We start from the raw sequence: 16,458 nt of genomic DNA, 5'->3' as shown, positions 1-16,458 counted from the left end.
TGGCAGAACACGAGAGAATTTTAGGAGAAGCATGACGCGTAGCCAATCCCCAAGTGCTTTATGACTGCACACAGCACAGCAAGCAAGTTTTTTATTTCTTTTATAAAATACAAATTACAATAATAGATAGGAATGACGCAACGGAAAATGCGCGCGCGTGCAATGTGCTCTCATAAAGCACGCTTTCCAAACCAATCAGAACGCGACATTCATAACAGTTATTTCATAATTATTATTAATCGCGCGCTCTGATTGGTCGAAATGCCACTTTTTAGTAAATAAGAGGACATACCAGGGCAGCACGCGTCATACGTCTTTCACCGTTGTGAGTGTGAGTCCAACGAGCCGGGTCGCTGGTTCGAGCCCTGCGGCCGCCACATGTGAATTGAGTTTGTTTGATGTGTTGTTCTCTCCTATGCTACAAGGGTTTTCTCCGGGTTCTCCAGTTTCCGCTCCGTAAAAATCAACATGTGAATTGAGCATTGTGCGCATAGAATATTGAATGTAGTGGGTAGTGTGTGTAAGTGAAAACTGTCCCCAATTAGCTATGTGCGACAGTGTTAAAACGACTAGACACTAAAATAACGTCAAGATGATTACAAATCGCTCTCTCACGGAGCCAGCGCGCTAGAAACCATGTGTTTTTCTTTTGCAGTAGTGAAAACAAATTTCCGATGGTTTTTTGTGGTATGTCATCTTTTTATATATTACGTATACCACGATATGAATTCAACAGTTGGTCAAAATTAGATATGTATACACTTGACTACGCCTCGTGAGTACATGACACTGATTTGAAGCAACTGTTGACGTAATATTGTGGTAAATAAGACGACGTACTATGCAAATGTTTCGAATATTTTGCCATGAGAATGGTCATTCAGTTCCGTAGGAAAAACTTGTTTATTAAGAAACACAGCGGTAATTTGGAAATCGAAAAGGGTCTATTAATTAACATAGCTTATTGTCCCTTATTAAAACCGTCTTAGAAAAAACTGAACATATTTAGAATAAAAAGCGACCTTACAGCAATTGATAAACTAATATTTGTTCACAGATCTCAAAGTTAATGAATAATATACACTACTTATATTGAGGCAATAGAAAACGCGCGAGCGTGCTGTGCAAACGCGGGATTTGGCCGAACATGAGAGAAGTCGGTTCAGGGAGAAAACCAACGCACTTCTTCATTCGTTTTTAAAATTTATTTCATAAAATAAATTATTCACACTGATTTTAAATATTTCATGACAACGCAAAAGGAAGGAAAAAAAGCTTTCCAAGTTGCTGGTAAACTAACATGAGTGGGTATATAGTTGATTGGATACTTGTCTGAGCCGACGATGATGACGGACGTACGGGTAGGCAGACATCTGGAAAAGTTGCTTTAAAAATAATTGAACTGTCTTGAAAATGCAATGACGCTGTTAATGAATGTAACACGTTTCATAATTGCTCAGAACTCTGTGCCGGATTTGCCGTGCATATCAGTCTGTATTTGTGCCCTCATCCAAGATATTATTACTATCTACTGATAGGTAATGGCATAATAAGTGAAAAAAAGGTATGTCTGTACAAGCTAGAGTTTTGTGGTTATTATAAAAGATGTACTCAGTCAATGAACTCCTACATATACCGATGAGAAAATTTGCTTCGCTAATTTCCTGTTAACTCCGAATATATATCTAAAAGACTAAAGAACCAAAGAACTAAACGTAAGACGCTCACATCATGCTTACAACATGCAAGACGCAGTTTATCTAGAGGCATAATACTGAATTATAAAGTACGATCAAAGAACAAGAGTTACTTTTGCTACTTTTCGTTTGGTAAGTTATTTTGATAAATAAAGTCAAAGTTCAATGTTTTGTGCTCGACACAAAGGACCAGTAGTACTACCATAGAATTGAAGATGTTTTATATAGACGCTACTATAGGTATATAAGTATCGAGTAAGCTTAGGAAATCTCTAGTAAAGCTAAAAGACATAATTGCATTTGTTCTCCTTGATTGGCTATACGTATGATACATGATCAAATGTACCTAATTAGTATATGCTAGGAAAAGATATAACTAGCTAAAAACTAGTGTGAGCTGCGTCGGTGTTTCTAATGAAACAGTAATGATGAAAAGGTAAATTATACACCGTGAAAAGATGAAAAAACTTACTGACGTTTCGGACGCTAGTCCTTCGTCGGAGTAAAAGAGGAATATATGAGGAATATATGCTAGTGTAAGGTACCTTTTTTATTATACGTTCTTAATCATTTTAAACCATATTTAACTCCTGTGTAGCTAGTTTTCTACATGATCGAAATCTAAAATTAAGACTAAGATACCATAAAAAGAAACAACATCACTTTTGGGGTGAACGTGACCGCATAAACCTTTGAGCAACCTTAATAGCTTTTCCATTTGTTTATTCACTTGTCGGACTTATATCGTCAACCGCTAATTGTCTATCACGGCAAGAAAATACTATTTTGAGCTATTGGGGAGATCCAGTTTCGTGTCTTTTTTGCTGTGTCTTAGTAAAATGATCGTATAGAGTTTATTCGTGTTCACTTATGGAAATGGAAAAGAAATGAAATGTGGAAGCTGGATAAATTATGAATCACTTAATAAAACATAAATTGTAGTGTGTCATGCCACCCGACATGCATCATGAGGTCAATTTTGAGTTTAGCTCAGTGATTGTTTTCAACCGAAAGCGAATGTTGCATCACCCTGTTAGTGATGCTTTCTCTGAAAGAAAGTAAAGTAAAATAAAAAGGAAATGAAGAGGGGATGAAAGGCAATCCCTGAAACCGAAAGCGAATGTTGCATCACCCTGTTAGTGATGCTTTCTCTGAAAGAAAGTAAAGTAAAATAAAAAGGAAATGAAGAGGGGATGAAAGGCAATCCCTGAAACGTCTCGGTTGCGGATCACAGAATTTTCTTTCTTTAACATGTGGTGCATCTTCGTCGTATATACTAATGTTACAGGAATAGTATGCTATAGATATTAATCAAATTCATTAATTAGAAATGTCGACCCTGTTTTTCTTAGAAACAACTTACTAGTCAGCCGACCTCAAAGGCACCAGTCGGTAACCCTAGCTCAGTTTATGTGTCAGTCCATAGTTAATAGAGGGGAATGGTTAGGAAACCCGGCAAACTTCAAAGGACCGACCTATTCTTTCGCATTTGATGTTGAACAGTACCATCACGTGACACTGACCGTGCACACAATCAAAACAAATATGGTGGATGACACTGAAGCATTCGTATTTGGAGACGATTTGGAAGCAATACTTGATATCGTAGAAGCTAATGCGGACTGCGAACGGAAATTTTTAGAAGCTGTTGATAAGTGAAGTGTAAAACATTGGATTGACTAGTTATTTTTTCAGAAACCGCCGCTAAATTCCTTGCTCAAGTTCTACATTAGTGTCACCGCGAGTATGGTCGATAAAGTTTGAAATTAAACTTGACATTTCACCGGTAGTCTCTATGCTACAAAAATATATAATTCTCTGACTCTATTAACTATGGTCAGTCGCATTTTTCTTGGTATTGCACACTTGTCAGTCCCACGCATTACACGCAATTGTTTTTCTTGTTATACAAAAAGTGAGAATGAAAACGTAAAGAATTTATTAAGTATTAATTTATTTAAGGAGTCCATATAACCCGAGGAGGTCAGCTTCGATGCAGCCCTGTAAATGAGCAGTCTCAGTGTCGAGAAAAACAATGCGTACATTCATCCAACCATCGTTGGCATCCAAGTACTGATCCATTCGTTTACGCGGCATTCCCAGCCACACATTTAAAAAATTTTCTGCTTTTGTTTACTCATATTTTTACAGGACACTATCTCTAAGGACTAAATATGAATGGAACGATTGACTTAAGCAGTTCTAATCAAGACCTTTCAAGTACTGCTTCGGGTGATCAACTACAATATGTAGAAGACGATAATAGCTGGAGTGAAACCTCGGACAGCTGTAGCTGTTCTTCCTGTGGTACTTGTTCTATGTGTGACATTTGTAACGTTGAGGATTTTCGTTTAAACGTAGGAAATAAGAAATCTTATGCTGAAAGAGAAAGCGCTTTTCAAGAAAGCAATAGACTTCCGTTGTCGTCTTTGCAAGAGGATCAACCTAGCTTACTTTCAATCAAAAACCAAAACCATTATGAAACAAGTAAGGGTCTTTCATACACTTCACGATGTTCAAGTAAGAATAAGAAGCATGCAAATAGTGATAGGAACTGCACAATTACATCTAACTTACAAGATCCTATAAAAATCGTAGAATCGAATTATGTCCTGTACAGCTCCGGTTCAGATAAAGAAAGAAACAGTTCCTTTTCGAGTTCTGTCAATTCAGGCATTATAAACACCGCAGACTCCAGCTCTGAAAACAGTAGCACTGAATTTTTTACTGGCCTGCCCTTGAACACCGAGGAAAGACCGAAGCACGAGAAAAAGGTTACCTTCTCAGAGACTTTTAACAGAGATACGCCAAGTGTATGGCCTTGTGAGAGAAATTTATCAAACGAAATGCAAAACCCAGTTAAGGTACCAGGGCAAAGCTATGGTTCTTTAAGTGCCGGTAGTTCGAAAAAACCCATTGAACGTTTAGACCCGAAAACTGAACTAATTTCTGAATGCATAAGACTGCAGAGTGTCCTTAAGAACATAGATCCCTTCCTCTTACGTTCTTTACTGCTGCATCAGCTGGAAAAGAAAGATGCTCGAACGATTCTAACTTTAGGAAAATTATTTCCTACAAAAATATACCCTCTTGACACAATACACTGTGTTCGCTGCCACAATGAGTATAACCCATTCACTGGAAGGATGGGCTGCAAAGTTACACATCCTATCAATGCTATAGCAAGATTATGTCAAAATGATCAATTAGCGTGTTACAGTTGCGCTGTCTGTAAAAAGGAGTATTGGGTGAACATACTGGAAGATGACGTATCAAAAGTAATAAATCACCTTGGGTATTGTTTTGTTGGCACTCATTCACCAACTGTAGATGAGGTAAGCTATTTCCCACAAGGAGCAGCAAAAAGCTGTGAAGATATGGGATGTATTGAGTTTTACGTCTGATTTTACCTGCCTCATGTAAAATATATATATATAACCTCCACAGACCGAAGGAGCAACTAAAACTATATATCCCAGCCAAAATTGTAGCTAAGAGAATATTTAGAAACGGAGATACGAGCGAATGACTATACTCATAATTTAGTGTACAGGGTCCGCCATCTTTGTGTCCCATTGAGGGGCACGAAAGATGCGGCCAAATCAAGAAAGTTAAAAATCATGTTTCTATTGCACCCACTTCAAAATGTTAATGTTAATAATCAATAATCGAAATAAAGTTAACAATCATCTACTAAAATAAAAACGCATTATTTCAATCGAATTTCCCTATTTCTAATGCTTTGAAAATGCGTGACAACGATTGCGTTACAGAATTTGACTCGTGACAAATCTAAAACCAAACATCGATAATACAAAATTATTTTGGTACAGCTCTTCTTTTTTAGTGTGAACAAAATATTCGCAAACAGTTTCTTGGAGTGAATACTTTGGATTTTACTTTTTTCATTTCATCACGTGAAAGCCAAGAATACCGGCAAAGGCAGACCATAAGGGAATGCAAAGTTACGATAAAAGTAAAAATAAAAGAAAGAAAACGCCCTAGGAAGAACAACTAAGTGAAAAGTTTTGCGCGATCGCGCGATTGGAGTCATTCTGACGCAGGGCGCTAATTAGGTAGGCGGTGAAACGTGTGATGTGGTGGGATACTAGAAACTAGTAGTGGGTTTTTTAACGCTCCGCTTATCCTTACACTACATGGGTATATAAACAGTGAAATATACAACGTTCGGGGCCATTTTGCAAAAGCAGTTCGCATCGGTGCTAGATATGCGCAGAACAAGCCGAGCAAGTTCCTCAACCTCCAGCCGTACCAGTGAAGGATATTGTGAACTCAGCAGGCCGACAAGAGCTACCAGCCCCGAATTTGTTCGTCTACGTGCCAAGTTCTGTTCGTGTGCGCGTTTAACTATTTGGTCTGTTGGACAGTTTCAGATTTCCCTGTACTTTCCTATTCTTATGTGTACTTTATTATGCTGGCTTCGTTGAAAATCTTTTCACGGCAAGTTGTTGTTTGCCATGATATGTTTGGTTTACGTATAAGTAGCGACTTACTACTTACTAGTTCGTATCTTCTCATTTTTATTTGACTTGATAATGACGTTACGTGAACGTCGTCTTTTATTAAAATGTTTTTGAAATATAGTTTTTTATCGTTGAATTTCTTAGTTGAATGTTTGGTTTAATTGCATTATTCATGACTTTTGTGTTTTACGTCTGCAGTTTTGCTATGCGTTTGTTGTTATTACACGTACACGTTTTTATGATGGCTTCCTTAAAATCTTTACAGTGTTAGTTTTTGTTTTTTTTCACCCTTTATTTATTAATAATATAAGAACGACGTTTCGAGGTCATGCTGACCTCATTATTAAATGTGTTTAATGCATAGGGGAATATATAGGAAAACAAAGGCGCACGCAAAAAAAAAAAAAATGTTTTTACTCTTTCGCATTACGGAGGACAATATCTTGAACTCCAATTTAAAAAAAAAATTAATTGTTTAATTTTTCCGATTTTATTTTCACCATTCACTTCAATCTAAATTGGGCTCCCTGTGGTAAATCCACTCGCACCAAAACTTGAATGCATGATTAACGATATCAAAAACCGCAGAGACCTCCAGCAATTGATGGGTTGCAAGCATTCCCAAGAGAGTTAAAAGACAAAAACATGGCGGCCATTGTGGTGCCGTTAACAATAGATACTAATGAGAAATCTTTTGTTAAATGGTACCAACATGGCCGCGATGACGTAACGTGAAACGAAGAATACTTATATAAAAAAGCGCTGCTCATCAATCGCTTTTTATATATCATTATCCACCCTTAACAAAGCAGTCTTGATCAACACTATGGTGTTTTTTGTATGCAGATTGGAAAAGTCATTAAGTCATTATTTTCAAGATGCTCTATCAACTGAGCAGCAACAGCTTTCTCGATAACTTTTGAGATAAATCGAAAAATTTGAAACAGGCCCGAGTGAAACTGGAGAACTCCTCTGGTGACATATTTTGCTTCTTAAGAGTTGGTCTTATTAAGTTCGATGGCATAATTGACGTATATATTGAAAAATTTATTACAATCATCGTAATAACCGGAGGGAGTTACCTCAAAACAGTTTTTCATCAGTTTGTCGGTATTGGATCTCCTGATGAAACACTCGCACTCGTATTTGATAATCACATACGTTTTTTCCAACAGCTTGTAGGCAACTACACTATCACACTACAGTCTTGCGAAAGGAGCCTTTGGTCTTGCGGTTTTCATTTTAAAAACCTTGTGAGTTTAACCTGTTTCAGATATCTAAATAGATCAATAAATTAATTGTACTAAAGGGTATTAATTCTGTCGATCATTCCTGTACGATTCACACGTGTACAAAATTCTCTGATGGAAATGACAGGCCGTGAAGTCGTTGACTACGTGGGTGCCCTGTGTGTACTAAATGGTAATTAGATTTGAAATACCGCTGGGTTGGGGTATCGTTTTTCGCCCGGGGGGAGCCCGAGGTATAATACTACAGTAGCATCACCACTTTTATACCGAAGAAGCTAGTATATTTAGGTAAAGGCGCTAGAATTTTTTGCAAATTTGTTGCGGAAAGCCCCTTTAAATGTTTAGCGTCTCAGCTCTCAACGTTAAAATGCAAATGAATATCAGTAATCACGAGAAAGGAGGAAAAGTATTTCAGCATGATAAGCTGTAACGAATGCATTCAAGCCGCCAAACACCACAACGACGTACAGTCTTCCCTTTTTAAGCGATAAACACGGGACAATGGCTGGCCGTGATTCTTTCAGAACTACACATGAATTACCAGATGAGCGTTATGCGTGTGCAAATTCTTCATTGCAACCGGTCGCCAAACAACAGTTCAAGATAAAGAGAAAGTCAGACACTACATATAAACGAAAAAAAAGAAAGTCTTCCAATCAGTGCAGTGACACGAACTCGGAAAATGCAGGGCCGTGTATTGAATCACTTGGCATAATGCAAAGTTCAACACCGAAAGGAAAGTCAAGTCATAAGTTCAATGATTCTATGCAAAGTAATTCTTATGGTGGTATGCCTCCAGAAGAAAAAAGACAGTGTCAAGTAAGCTTGATGTGTCATGACAACAATGACAGCATGTCAGATTTTTGGAATGATGACAAATTGTTTGCAGATTTAAGTTTAAACCAAGGTGATGCAACAGAAAATAAGATTGAATGCACAAATAATCATAATAATTTGATTCCAATGGGACCTAATAAACTTTTGGACAAAACAGATTCCTCTTTGAAAGCAAAATGCATGACTATGACAGAAGAAACATTTTATGGGATGCCACTCCAGTTGAAGCAGATGTTACTACAAAGTCGTGGTATTAATGACCTGTATGGTGAGTGGAAATATGAAAATAGTCATTAACCTTTCATCCAGTCATTCTGTTAGAAGTCTGAGTTAAAAAAAAAAAAAAAGAAAAAGAAGTCTGAGTCTGTCAGTAATAGAGCAGTTTTTTAAAATCATTATGACTGTGAAAAGCTCAGTGTTGTGTGCATGTCTTGTTGTGAATATAATGTTTTCTAGAGTTTTGATCGGTCAATTTTTCTTTTGTGCAATGTGATTGGTATGGAAATGTCGTGACCTTTATGGTTACCATGTCCGTTCCATGTTCGTATTTTGTTTTGGTTATTTGAATGGATGGAGATTAAATCTAATCCTTGCTCAATCTGATTAGTATGCCATATGCCCTGCCGTGCCAATCAATCAATCAATCAATCAGTTTTAATTATTAGTACCCTAATTACTATTGTAATTATACAGCTTCTCATTAATCCCATATAGGTAACTGTCCAATTATTTTCTTAATTGGACAGGTTTTGTTGATATGGGATTAATTAGGTGGCTATATAATTAATAGGTAATGGGATTTCATGCTCCCCAATCAAGAAATAATTAGACTTGAAAAATTCCTCTGACTGCCAAATTGGACTCGGCCTACGGCCTCATCCCATTTTGTCAGTCCTCGGAATTTTCCTCGTCCAATTAGTTTTTAATTAGACAGCATGGAGTCCTATTACATATACAGATACTAATTTGAAAATATAAGAATAAACAGATTTAAGGGTACAAGCTGTCTATAATAACTGTAGTAGCTAACCAAGATAGACAGCTGCTATTTGCATTAAGAATAGTATAAATTGGGTCTTATTAGGGTAATAATAAATAGAATAAATAATAATATATATATAAAAATTACATACAATTACAAACTGACAAGAGAAGACAAAATTTAAACATATCAAATAACATTAGAACAAAATAAAAAAATATAAATATAATATCTGAATTAATATGATTTAAGCAAATTAGAGAAGAAAAAAAACAGGAGGTATATGAGCTAAGCAAAACACCACTCAGCTTTTCACGAAATGATGTTTTAGTCTTAAGCTTTTTTATTGAATCGTCAATTGCATTCCAGCACTTAACTCCTGAAAACCTAATATTAAACTTCCCAAAATAAGGGCAAGTTTTCCATTGGTGTCCCTTGAAGAGTAATTTTTAAGGCTAGAAGGATTTACAAATTTGGTGTTAACATAACCAGGAGCTAATTTATGTACCGTTTTATAGACCTTTGTAGCTAAATGCATTTGACGCTGAATCTCAATTTAGGCCAGTTAAGGGTTTCCAAAATGCTATCAGTATCAGAATCATAACTCAAGTGTGTAATGACACAAGCAGCACGATTCTGAAGCTTTTGTAGCTTGGAGGCCAAGGACTTGCCTGCCACAGTTTCCCCAAATGTAATTACAATAGTCAACATGGGGTCAAATCAGAGAATTATAAATAGTTTTTAATGTTTCAAAATTAACAAAATCTCGCATTTCAAAGCCCCAATACTGGAAGCAATTTTTTTTCGAAAGCTTGTTAATTTGTTCCTTCCAGAAAAGGTTTTGATCAATGACCACACCTAAAGCCTTAGCAGTAGGTACCTGTTTGATTGGTGCGCCATTGATCACAAGTGCAGGCGAGTTGGAAAGCAAAGCCAACCTTTGCCTATAGCCTATGAGCATGAATTCATGATATTAAAAATAAATCAGAACATTTGGTCACTGGATAAGTCAAGCAAGAACAAAGTTTTTAAACCTTTTACTATGTGCACTTTTCTCAAGCAGTCATTACACAATATGTAATCAAATACTTTTTAAACCAATGCACCAGGGTTGTCTTTAAGCAATACAGTAATATTGGGGGAATGTAAGAAGCTTAATTGAAAATGAAAGGTTATACTATCTGCCCATAATATTCAGCACAATTCCAAAAATCCATCTATAATGAAGATGAAATGATAAACTTTTTAAACTTAGTATAACTTTTGAAAGTAATTTACTGAGCTTTCAACTCAACTATAGTCGTACAGTCTGAACCAGCTCATGCGTTCCTATCAAGGTTCAATGATTAAGTTTTTTAGTCGAAGTTTGATTTCCATCCTGATTTGAAGCTTGCATTAATGAAACTAACGTTGCGAATTTGAATTCAGGGCTCGGATTAAAAGTTTATTTAGTTCCTCACAGATTCGTGTAAAGCTAAAATTATTTCTACAGTTGTTTACCCTGTGAGCAGAGTCTCCTTTTGACTCCTCTACGGGCGAGAGAAGTAGAGGAGTTAAAAGGAGACTCTGCTCACAGGGTAACAGTTGTTAAGCAACCATTTTAAAGTTTTTTGTTTGGTGTAATGTTTTGTTCAAAAAATCCTTTCATAAATGAACATTTTGATGTTTTGATGTGACTGGGACACAGGGAGCCCGGCTTTGGAATCTGTACATGAATAGATAAATCAATAAAGTGCTTTGGGTTTCCTGTGTTGAGATTTGAAACAAGACGCCAATGATAAATAAGTCAATAAAGTACTTTGGGTTTCCTGTGTTGAGATTTGGTAACTTGATAGCAGATTAATGTAAGTAACTCGAGAGCAGCTTATAGTGTAACGCACGCCCTAGTAAATGGTAACTAGGGCGTCCGTTACACTGATACGTTACGCTAATCTGCTATCACGTTACCGGTAGTACGATTACCGGAAATTCAACGTATCAGCGTCTTGTTTCAAATCTCAACACAGGAAACCCAAAGCACTTTATTGATTGATTTATTCATGTACTAATCCCAAAGCCGGGCTCCCTGTGACTGGGATTGAAATTTACAACGTTAGTTTCATTAACGCAAGCTTTAAAATGCCCCTAATGCTTAATCACAGACCTTATGTAAGTTGAAGATATATTCATGAAAATGCGAAAATCCAAAATTTTTTCAAAATTGGATGCATTCCTGATTTTTAAATGAGTTTTGAAAACGCGCCTTTTCATATGAGGACCGCGCGTAAGGGAGACTGGTGCGATTACGTCATCGGGGTGATACGGTCCAAAAGTGAAAGACTTGCGAATTTTTCCAAGTTGGATTCACTCGTACAATAAGTAAAAGCTCAATATTTCGGCATTTTTTCTTTCTTAAAACTTTTAAAAACAGTACCCTTGACCCACAAAAAAATTGGTGCATCACTCCGAGGACGTAAGTTTATACAATTTTTCAGGCTCCTCGAACGCGGTACTGAAATTTCGAGAGTGAGTGGACACGAGAATTTTGCCAACTTTTCGTGGCGTAAAAAATCAGGAATTCGTTTGAAACGAAAAAAAAAATTGAAAAACGCGTTTATGACAATGTGAGGACTTGTTCTAAATTGGTCTGTAATCAGGCATTAGGGGCACTTAAAAGGAAGATGGAAATCAAGCTTCGGATGATAAACTGAATCTTTGAACCTTGATAGGAACGCATGAGCTGGTTTGACTGTAAGTTATTATTGTTTTTATAAATTTTGCTCTCAATTAATAGTATTTTTTTACTACAAGCTCAGATCTTAATAGATGATATGTACAGTACCACATTTATATAGCATAATTAATTCTGTAGTTCACCGATTTTATTTCTTTGTAATTCCTAGAATGGCAGAAAGCATGTCTGTGTTTGTCATCCATAAAGGAGAGGAAAAACTTAATATATTCTTTGCCAACAAGTGGAGGAAAAACCTTGGTTTCTGAAATCTTAATGATGAGAGAGCTGTTATTGAATAAGAAAGATGTTATGTTTGTACTGCCTTTTGTGTCTATCGTTCAGGAAAAAGTAAGTATATACAGTCCTTTGACTAAACGTTGTCGTTTGATCGGCTTCATCCCTACTCGCCTAGACCGAACAGGATCATGGGGATAATTAATTCACAGATACTAGCTGCTGCATATGTTATCTAACACGTCTTGAGCTCGCTGTTTTCGATACCATTTAATTTGCTAAAACCATGCGGCCTCGAGCATACGGCGAAGATTTAACGCTGGCGAGCAGTTTGGATGACGCAAGTTCTGGGTAATTTACCCGTTATCCTTTTCGGTCTAGGCGCGTAGGGATGATCCGATCAACGACAACGTTTAGTCAAAGGACTGTATAAGTAAGACCCCTCCTAGATTCATGCACTAAACAGCTTTAACAACATATTATACGAACAAACAGACGGAGTTTGGATGGGTTCCTCGTTGGGCCCGGTCTTAGCAAATATTATCATGTCTCGACTTGAGAAAGAAATTATACCTCAGTTTCAATAACAACGTTATCAAGTTTTATGCTACCTTATTACATGAAATTTTCGCGACACCTTAATTTCGCGATTTAAAAAAAATCGCGAAATTAAAGAGACGCGAAAACTAAGTGTCGCGAACATAACATGACGCGAAAATTAAGTGCCTCACAATATGTCAATAATCAAGAAAGAATACGTTTATTACCACTGAAACGTTTGCAAAATCATATTTTTAACTATTCTAGGGCAATGTCTCGGTTCTACTTATCACTACTGCTTTCTGTGTTCATGTCTTGAAAGGATGGGAGAAAGCGGTAATAACTGAGGGTGTAGTAACTTGGATATCGTGGTCAATCAGTGACTTAATAATACATGTACATGCGTGAATTTCTTGTGGACATTGTGAGAACTTCTTTGTTGTTAATGTTGTCATATAGACAAGCCGCTGCATCTTTTTTTAGTTTTGACGATATTGTAGATGAAGTCGTTCTATTTGATTCAAGGATAAGTTAAATAAAATAGTGCCTTACTTAAAAACGCGAAATTACAGTGATTCAAAATACAAAAATTTCCCCAAATCGCAAAATTTAAGTGTCGCGAAAAACGCGCACCGTGCAATCGCGAAATAAACGTGTCGCGAAAATTTCATGTAATAAGGTAGGTATGTTGATGATACTTTAGTGCTAATGCAACGTTCTGATATCGACAATGTACTAACTATACTCAATTCTTTTCATAAGAATCTACGTTTTACCGTTGATAGTTTCCCTGATAATAATGTACATTTTCTAGACTTGTCTATAAATAGAAATATCACAGACCTGTACTACAAAGAAACGCATACTGGACAATATATTGTAACAATATATTTCTTTTGATAGTTTTGCCCCTTGGCGCTTTAAGATTGCTTGGATCAAAGCGTTGTTCAATCGTGCTCATAAAATTTGCAGCAACGCTACGTTGTTTGACCAGCAGATCATGAAGCTTGATGAATATATCAATGGAATGCGTTTCCCAAGAAAGTGCGGAACTCAATTATCAGCCGATTGAAAACTACTCTTAAAAGACCTTATGAGAAACGAAATAATACAAGCACAAGTGTTTATCCATGTTTGCAGGCGTTTCTTGGTCTGATTGCGGTTAGCGGTTAGCGTTTAGATGCTAAAGGTATCTAAAGACACCAGCTAGTGTTGAAACGGTCGAGAAAACTAGTCGACATCATTTTTATTAAATGGTTCATGAGTTTCAAAATGTATTCCAACCTTATTTTCATCGTCATAAGAAGTGCTTTTGCTTTTATTGCTCTTAGGTACAGTCACTTGCACATCTTGCTGTAGAACTTGATTTCGTTATAGAGGAATATGCAGGCAATAAGGGAAGATTTCCACCTTGCAAAAGGAGAAAGAAACGAACGCTTTATATCGCAACTATTGAAAAAGTAAGTGCTACTAAGTATTTGTTACTTCAAAATGAATACAAGGCAGAAGAAAATGAATGGATGGATGTACTTGAGATTGATATTATTATTATTATCATTATTATTATTATTATTATCATTATTATTATCATTATTATTATTATTGTTATTGTTGTTGTTGTTGTCGCTGGCGTTTGTGATGTTATTATTATTTTTGGTTATTTCATTACTGTAAGCATCTTTTTATTTTTAATACTTATTCTTATATGGAATCCCAACAACTTAAATTAGCCTCGTTCCAGGCTACTCTCTTCGCTGTTTGGAATGACGTCACACATTTGCCTCTGAGACGCTCAGAGCACTCTGGTTAAAACCTCGATTTCAGTGAATTAAGTTGTCTATGGATCTAAAGAAGTAAATCGAGCGGTCGGTCTATGGTCAATACGTACGTGTTCCGAAGTGTAATCTGTTAAACAGAAACAAGGAAAAGCTACTAAAAACAGTTTTCTAAATAAAGAAATTTGTATATTTTGGAAAACAACTCTGAGAGTTTTGCGAGGCTACGTGCGGTAGCTCTGAAGCAGTCCCCCATTTTGGATTTGTCTACAGACCCGAGTATCCTGCGGACCAGGCTAACTTAAATTACTTTTAAATTGTTTTGAACTCATTCAGAACTTTTGGTTAAATTGTTTTGTTTTTATAGGCCAATGGACTTGTAAATAGTTTCATCGAAGAAACGAGGATTGGTGACATTGGTCTTGTGGTTGTAGACGAGGTATGCTAAAGTTCCTTCTTTTTTTTTATACCGAAATTTATAATCAACATTGCACTTTGCTTCGTTTTATCTACAGGGAGCCCAATTTAAATAAAACTAAATTGCGAAAATAGAGTCGAAAAAAATGGACTAAAATTATTTTTGTATTCAAGGGCATAGTAGTGTCCTCCATAATGCAAACGAGCGAAAAAATCGATAAAAGCTGTAAAAAAATACAGCATCAATAGATTAATCAGAGAAAGAAGATCAGTTCAATCAATTAATTTATTATTATTATAGTGAAGCTAATTTTTTGCGTATATTGCAGTGTAAACACAACATATGGCAGACACATAACATGTATCTTTGGCAAGATCTCATTGATTGATTTCCTTCTAATTTTTCAACAAAATTTCAGAAACATGATAATGAGCAGTGTTTTTTTTAAGTAAATAGATACCTCAGAAGAGGCAATTATGCCTAAGGGAAATTCACTGTTTACTTTTCGCATAACTCTTAATTTATATATCTCCAAATCGATCTTATAGATTCTAATTAAACTGCGCCCAGAGGAAGACAGAAACTCCAGGTATAGGCAGCGTAAAGCATTTCCCTAGAAATCCGTTTGAGGGCTAAATTTCGACTCAGAGTTAAAATAGTTGTGGCGTCATTATCACGTGATATGAGATCTGATTTCCTCGAAAATGAATATTAAATTGTAGTTTAGTCTCTATGTAATACATATCTCCTAGTGGTTATGAAATGGGATCAATCTCTTAAGGCATGGGCGGTTCAAAGTTGATAGGTGCTTATTATATGAATCCTCAGGATAATATCGGAAATCTTATGCTCCATTCACACCTAAACGTGTTTAGTTAAACTGTGTTTTCATTAGGAAAAAAAATTGAGAAACTAGAAACCTACAATATAATGAAACTTTGTAAAATATTATCAGAGCAAGACAAAGGATAGCTTACATGCATTATTTCACCAAAGATTCTGCAGTGTTCGTAGATAGTTTTCCAAACCTGTTTAGTTAAACCACTTTAAAACATGTTTAAGCCTTGGTGTGAATGGGGTATTACATTTAGTGTAATTTACTCTAATTTATTCTAATACACTCAATTGCAAAATCATCGACAAAGCTTTAAAACTATTATTTATACATATGAAAGCGATGTTCGTCGCAGAAATAATTAAATTGTTTTTTTTCCTGACAGCTACATATGCTAGGAGAAGGAGGAAGGCGTGGAGCTACTCTTGAAATGTGCTTGACTAAACTATTATGTGCTGCAAGTAAGAGTTTAAAAGATTAATTACTAGAAATTATTTATAATATATGTAATATTTGTTCTCCATAATATATTTTTAGTAATAATAATGATGATAATAATAATAATTTTTTTTTTTTTTTTTTTTAATTTTTCACATTTATTCTCAGGATTTATTCTCTACCTTCAACAATATAAAATTATAGTCTTTAATCAATAATTAATAATAACAATAATCTCTAATCAATAATTAATAA

At 35.8% G+C, this 16,458-nt stretch overlaps 2 protein-coding genes across 6 annotated transcripts in view; both read left to right on the top strand.

The window, feature by feature from the left end:
• The first annotated feature begins 43 nt into the window (after positions 1–43).
• LOC116295762 (uncharacterized) lies at positions 44–5,366 on the top strand. Of its 2 annotated transcripts, none has more exons than XM_031703677.2 (2): positions 44–1,564; positions 3,849–5,366. In XM_031703677.2, the coding sequence occupies exon 2, from the start codon at positions 3,872–3,874 to the stop codon at positions 5,099–5,101; it is 1,230 nt and encodes a 409-aa protein (XP_031559537.1). In that variant the 5' UTR covers positions 44–1,564; positions 3,849–3,871; the 3' UTR covers positions 5,102–5,366. The 2 variants fall into 2 exon arrangements, with proteins under 2 accessions (XP_031559537.1, XP_031559538.1); XM_031703678.2 differs by lacking the exon at positions 44–1,564 and adding an exon at positions 1,576–1,829.
• A 2,172-nt stretch (positions 5,367–7,538) lies between these two features.
• Positions 7,539–16,458, top strand: part of LOC116295794 (helicase POLQ-like) — a 29,690-nt gene continuing 20,770 nt past the window's right edge. Inside the window, exons 1-6 of one of the 4 annotated variants that reach the window (XM_031703724.2) lie at positions 7,546–8,338; positions 8,426–8,536; positions 12,133–12,311; positions 14,069–14,197; positions 14,880–14,951; positions 16,151–16,226. In XM_031703724.2, coding sequence (XP_031559584.2) covers positions 7,933–8,338; positions 8,426–8,536; positions 12,133–12,311; positions 14,069–14,197; positions 14,880–14,951; positions 16,151–16,226 — 973 coding nt within the window. In that variant the 5' untranslated portion in view covers positions 7,546–7,932. Of the gene's footprint in view, positions 8,537–11,628; positions 11,981–12,132; positions 12,312–14,068; positions 14,198–14,879; positions 14,952–16,150; positions 16,227–16,458 lie in introns of those variants that run through there. The other 3 variants (XM_089033184.1, XM_031703723.2, XM_031703725.2) reach the window with 3 other exon arrangements.

This window comes from Actinia tenebrosa, unplaced genomic scaffold (assembly GCF_029948245.1).
Source record: "Actinia tenebrosa isolate PJP-AT-01 unplaced genomic scaffold, QUT_ActTen_1.0 PGA_scaffold1__47_contigs__length_23844297, whole genome shotgun sequence".
Lineage (NCBI taxonomy): Eukaryota > Metazoa > Cnidaria > Anthozoa > Actiniaria > Actiniidae > Actinia > Actinia tenebrosa.
This window is presented reverse-complemented; position numbering and strand designations above follow the sequence as displayed.

What these genes read in the sequence shown, in the direction of transcription:
- LOC116295762 (XM_031703677.2), top strand. Translation starts at nt 3,872, where the DNA reads ATGAATGGAACGATTGACTTAAGCAGTTCTAATCAAGACCTTTCAAGT.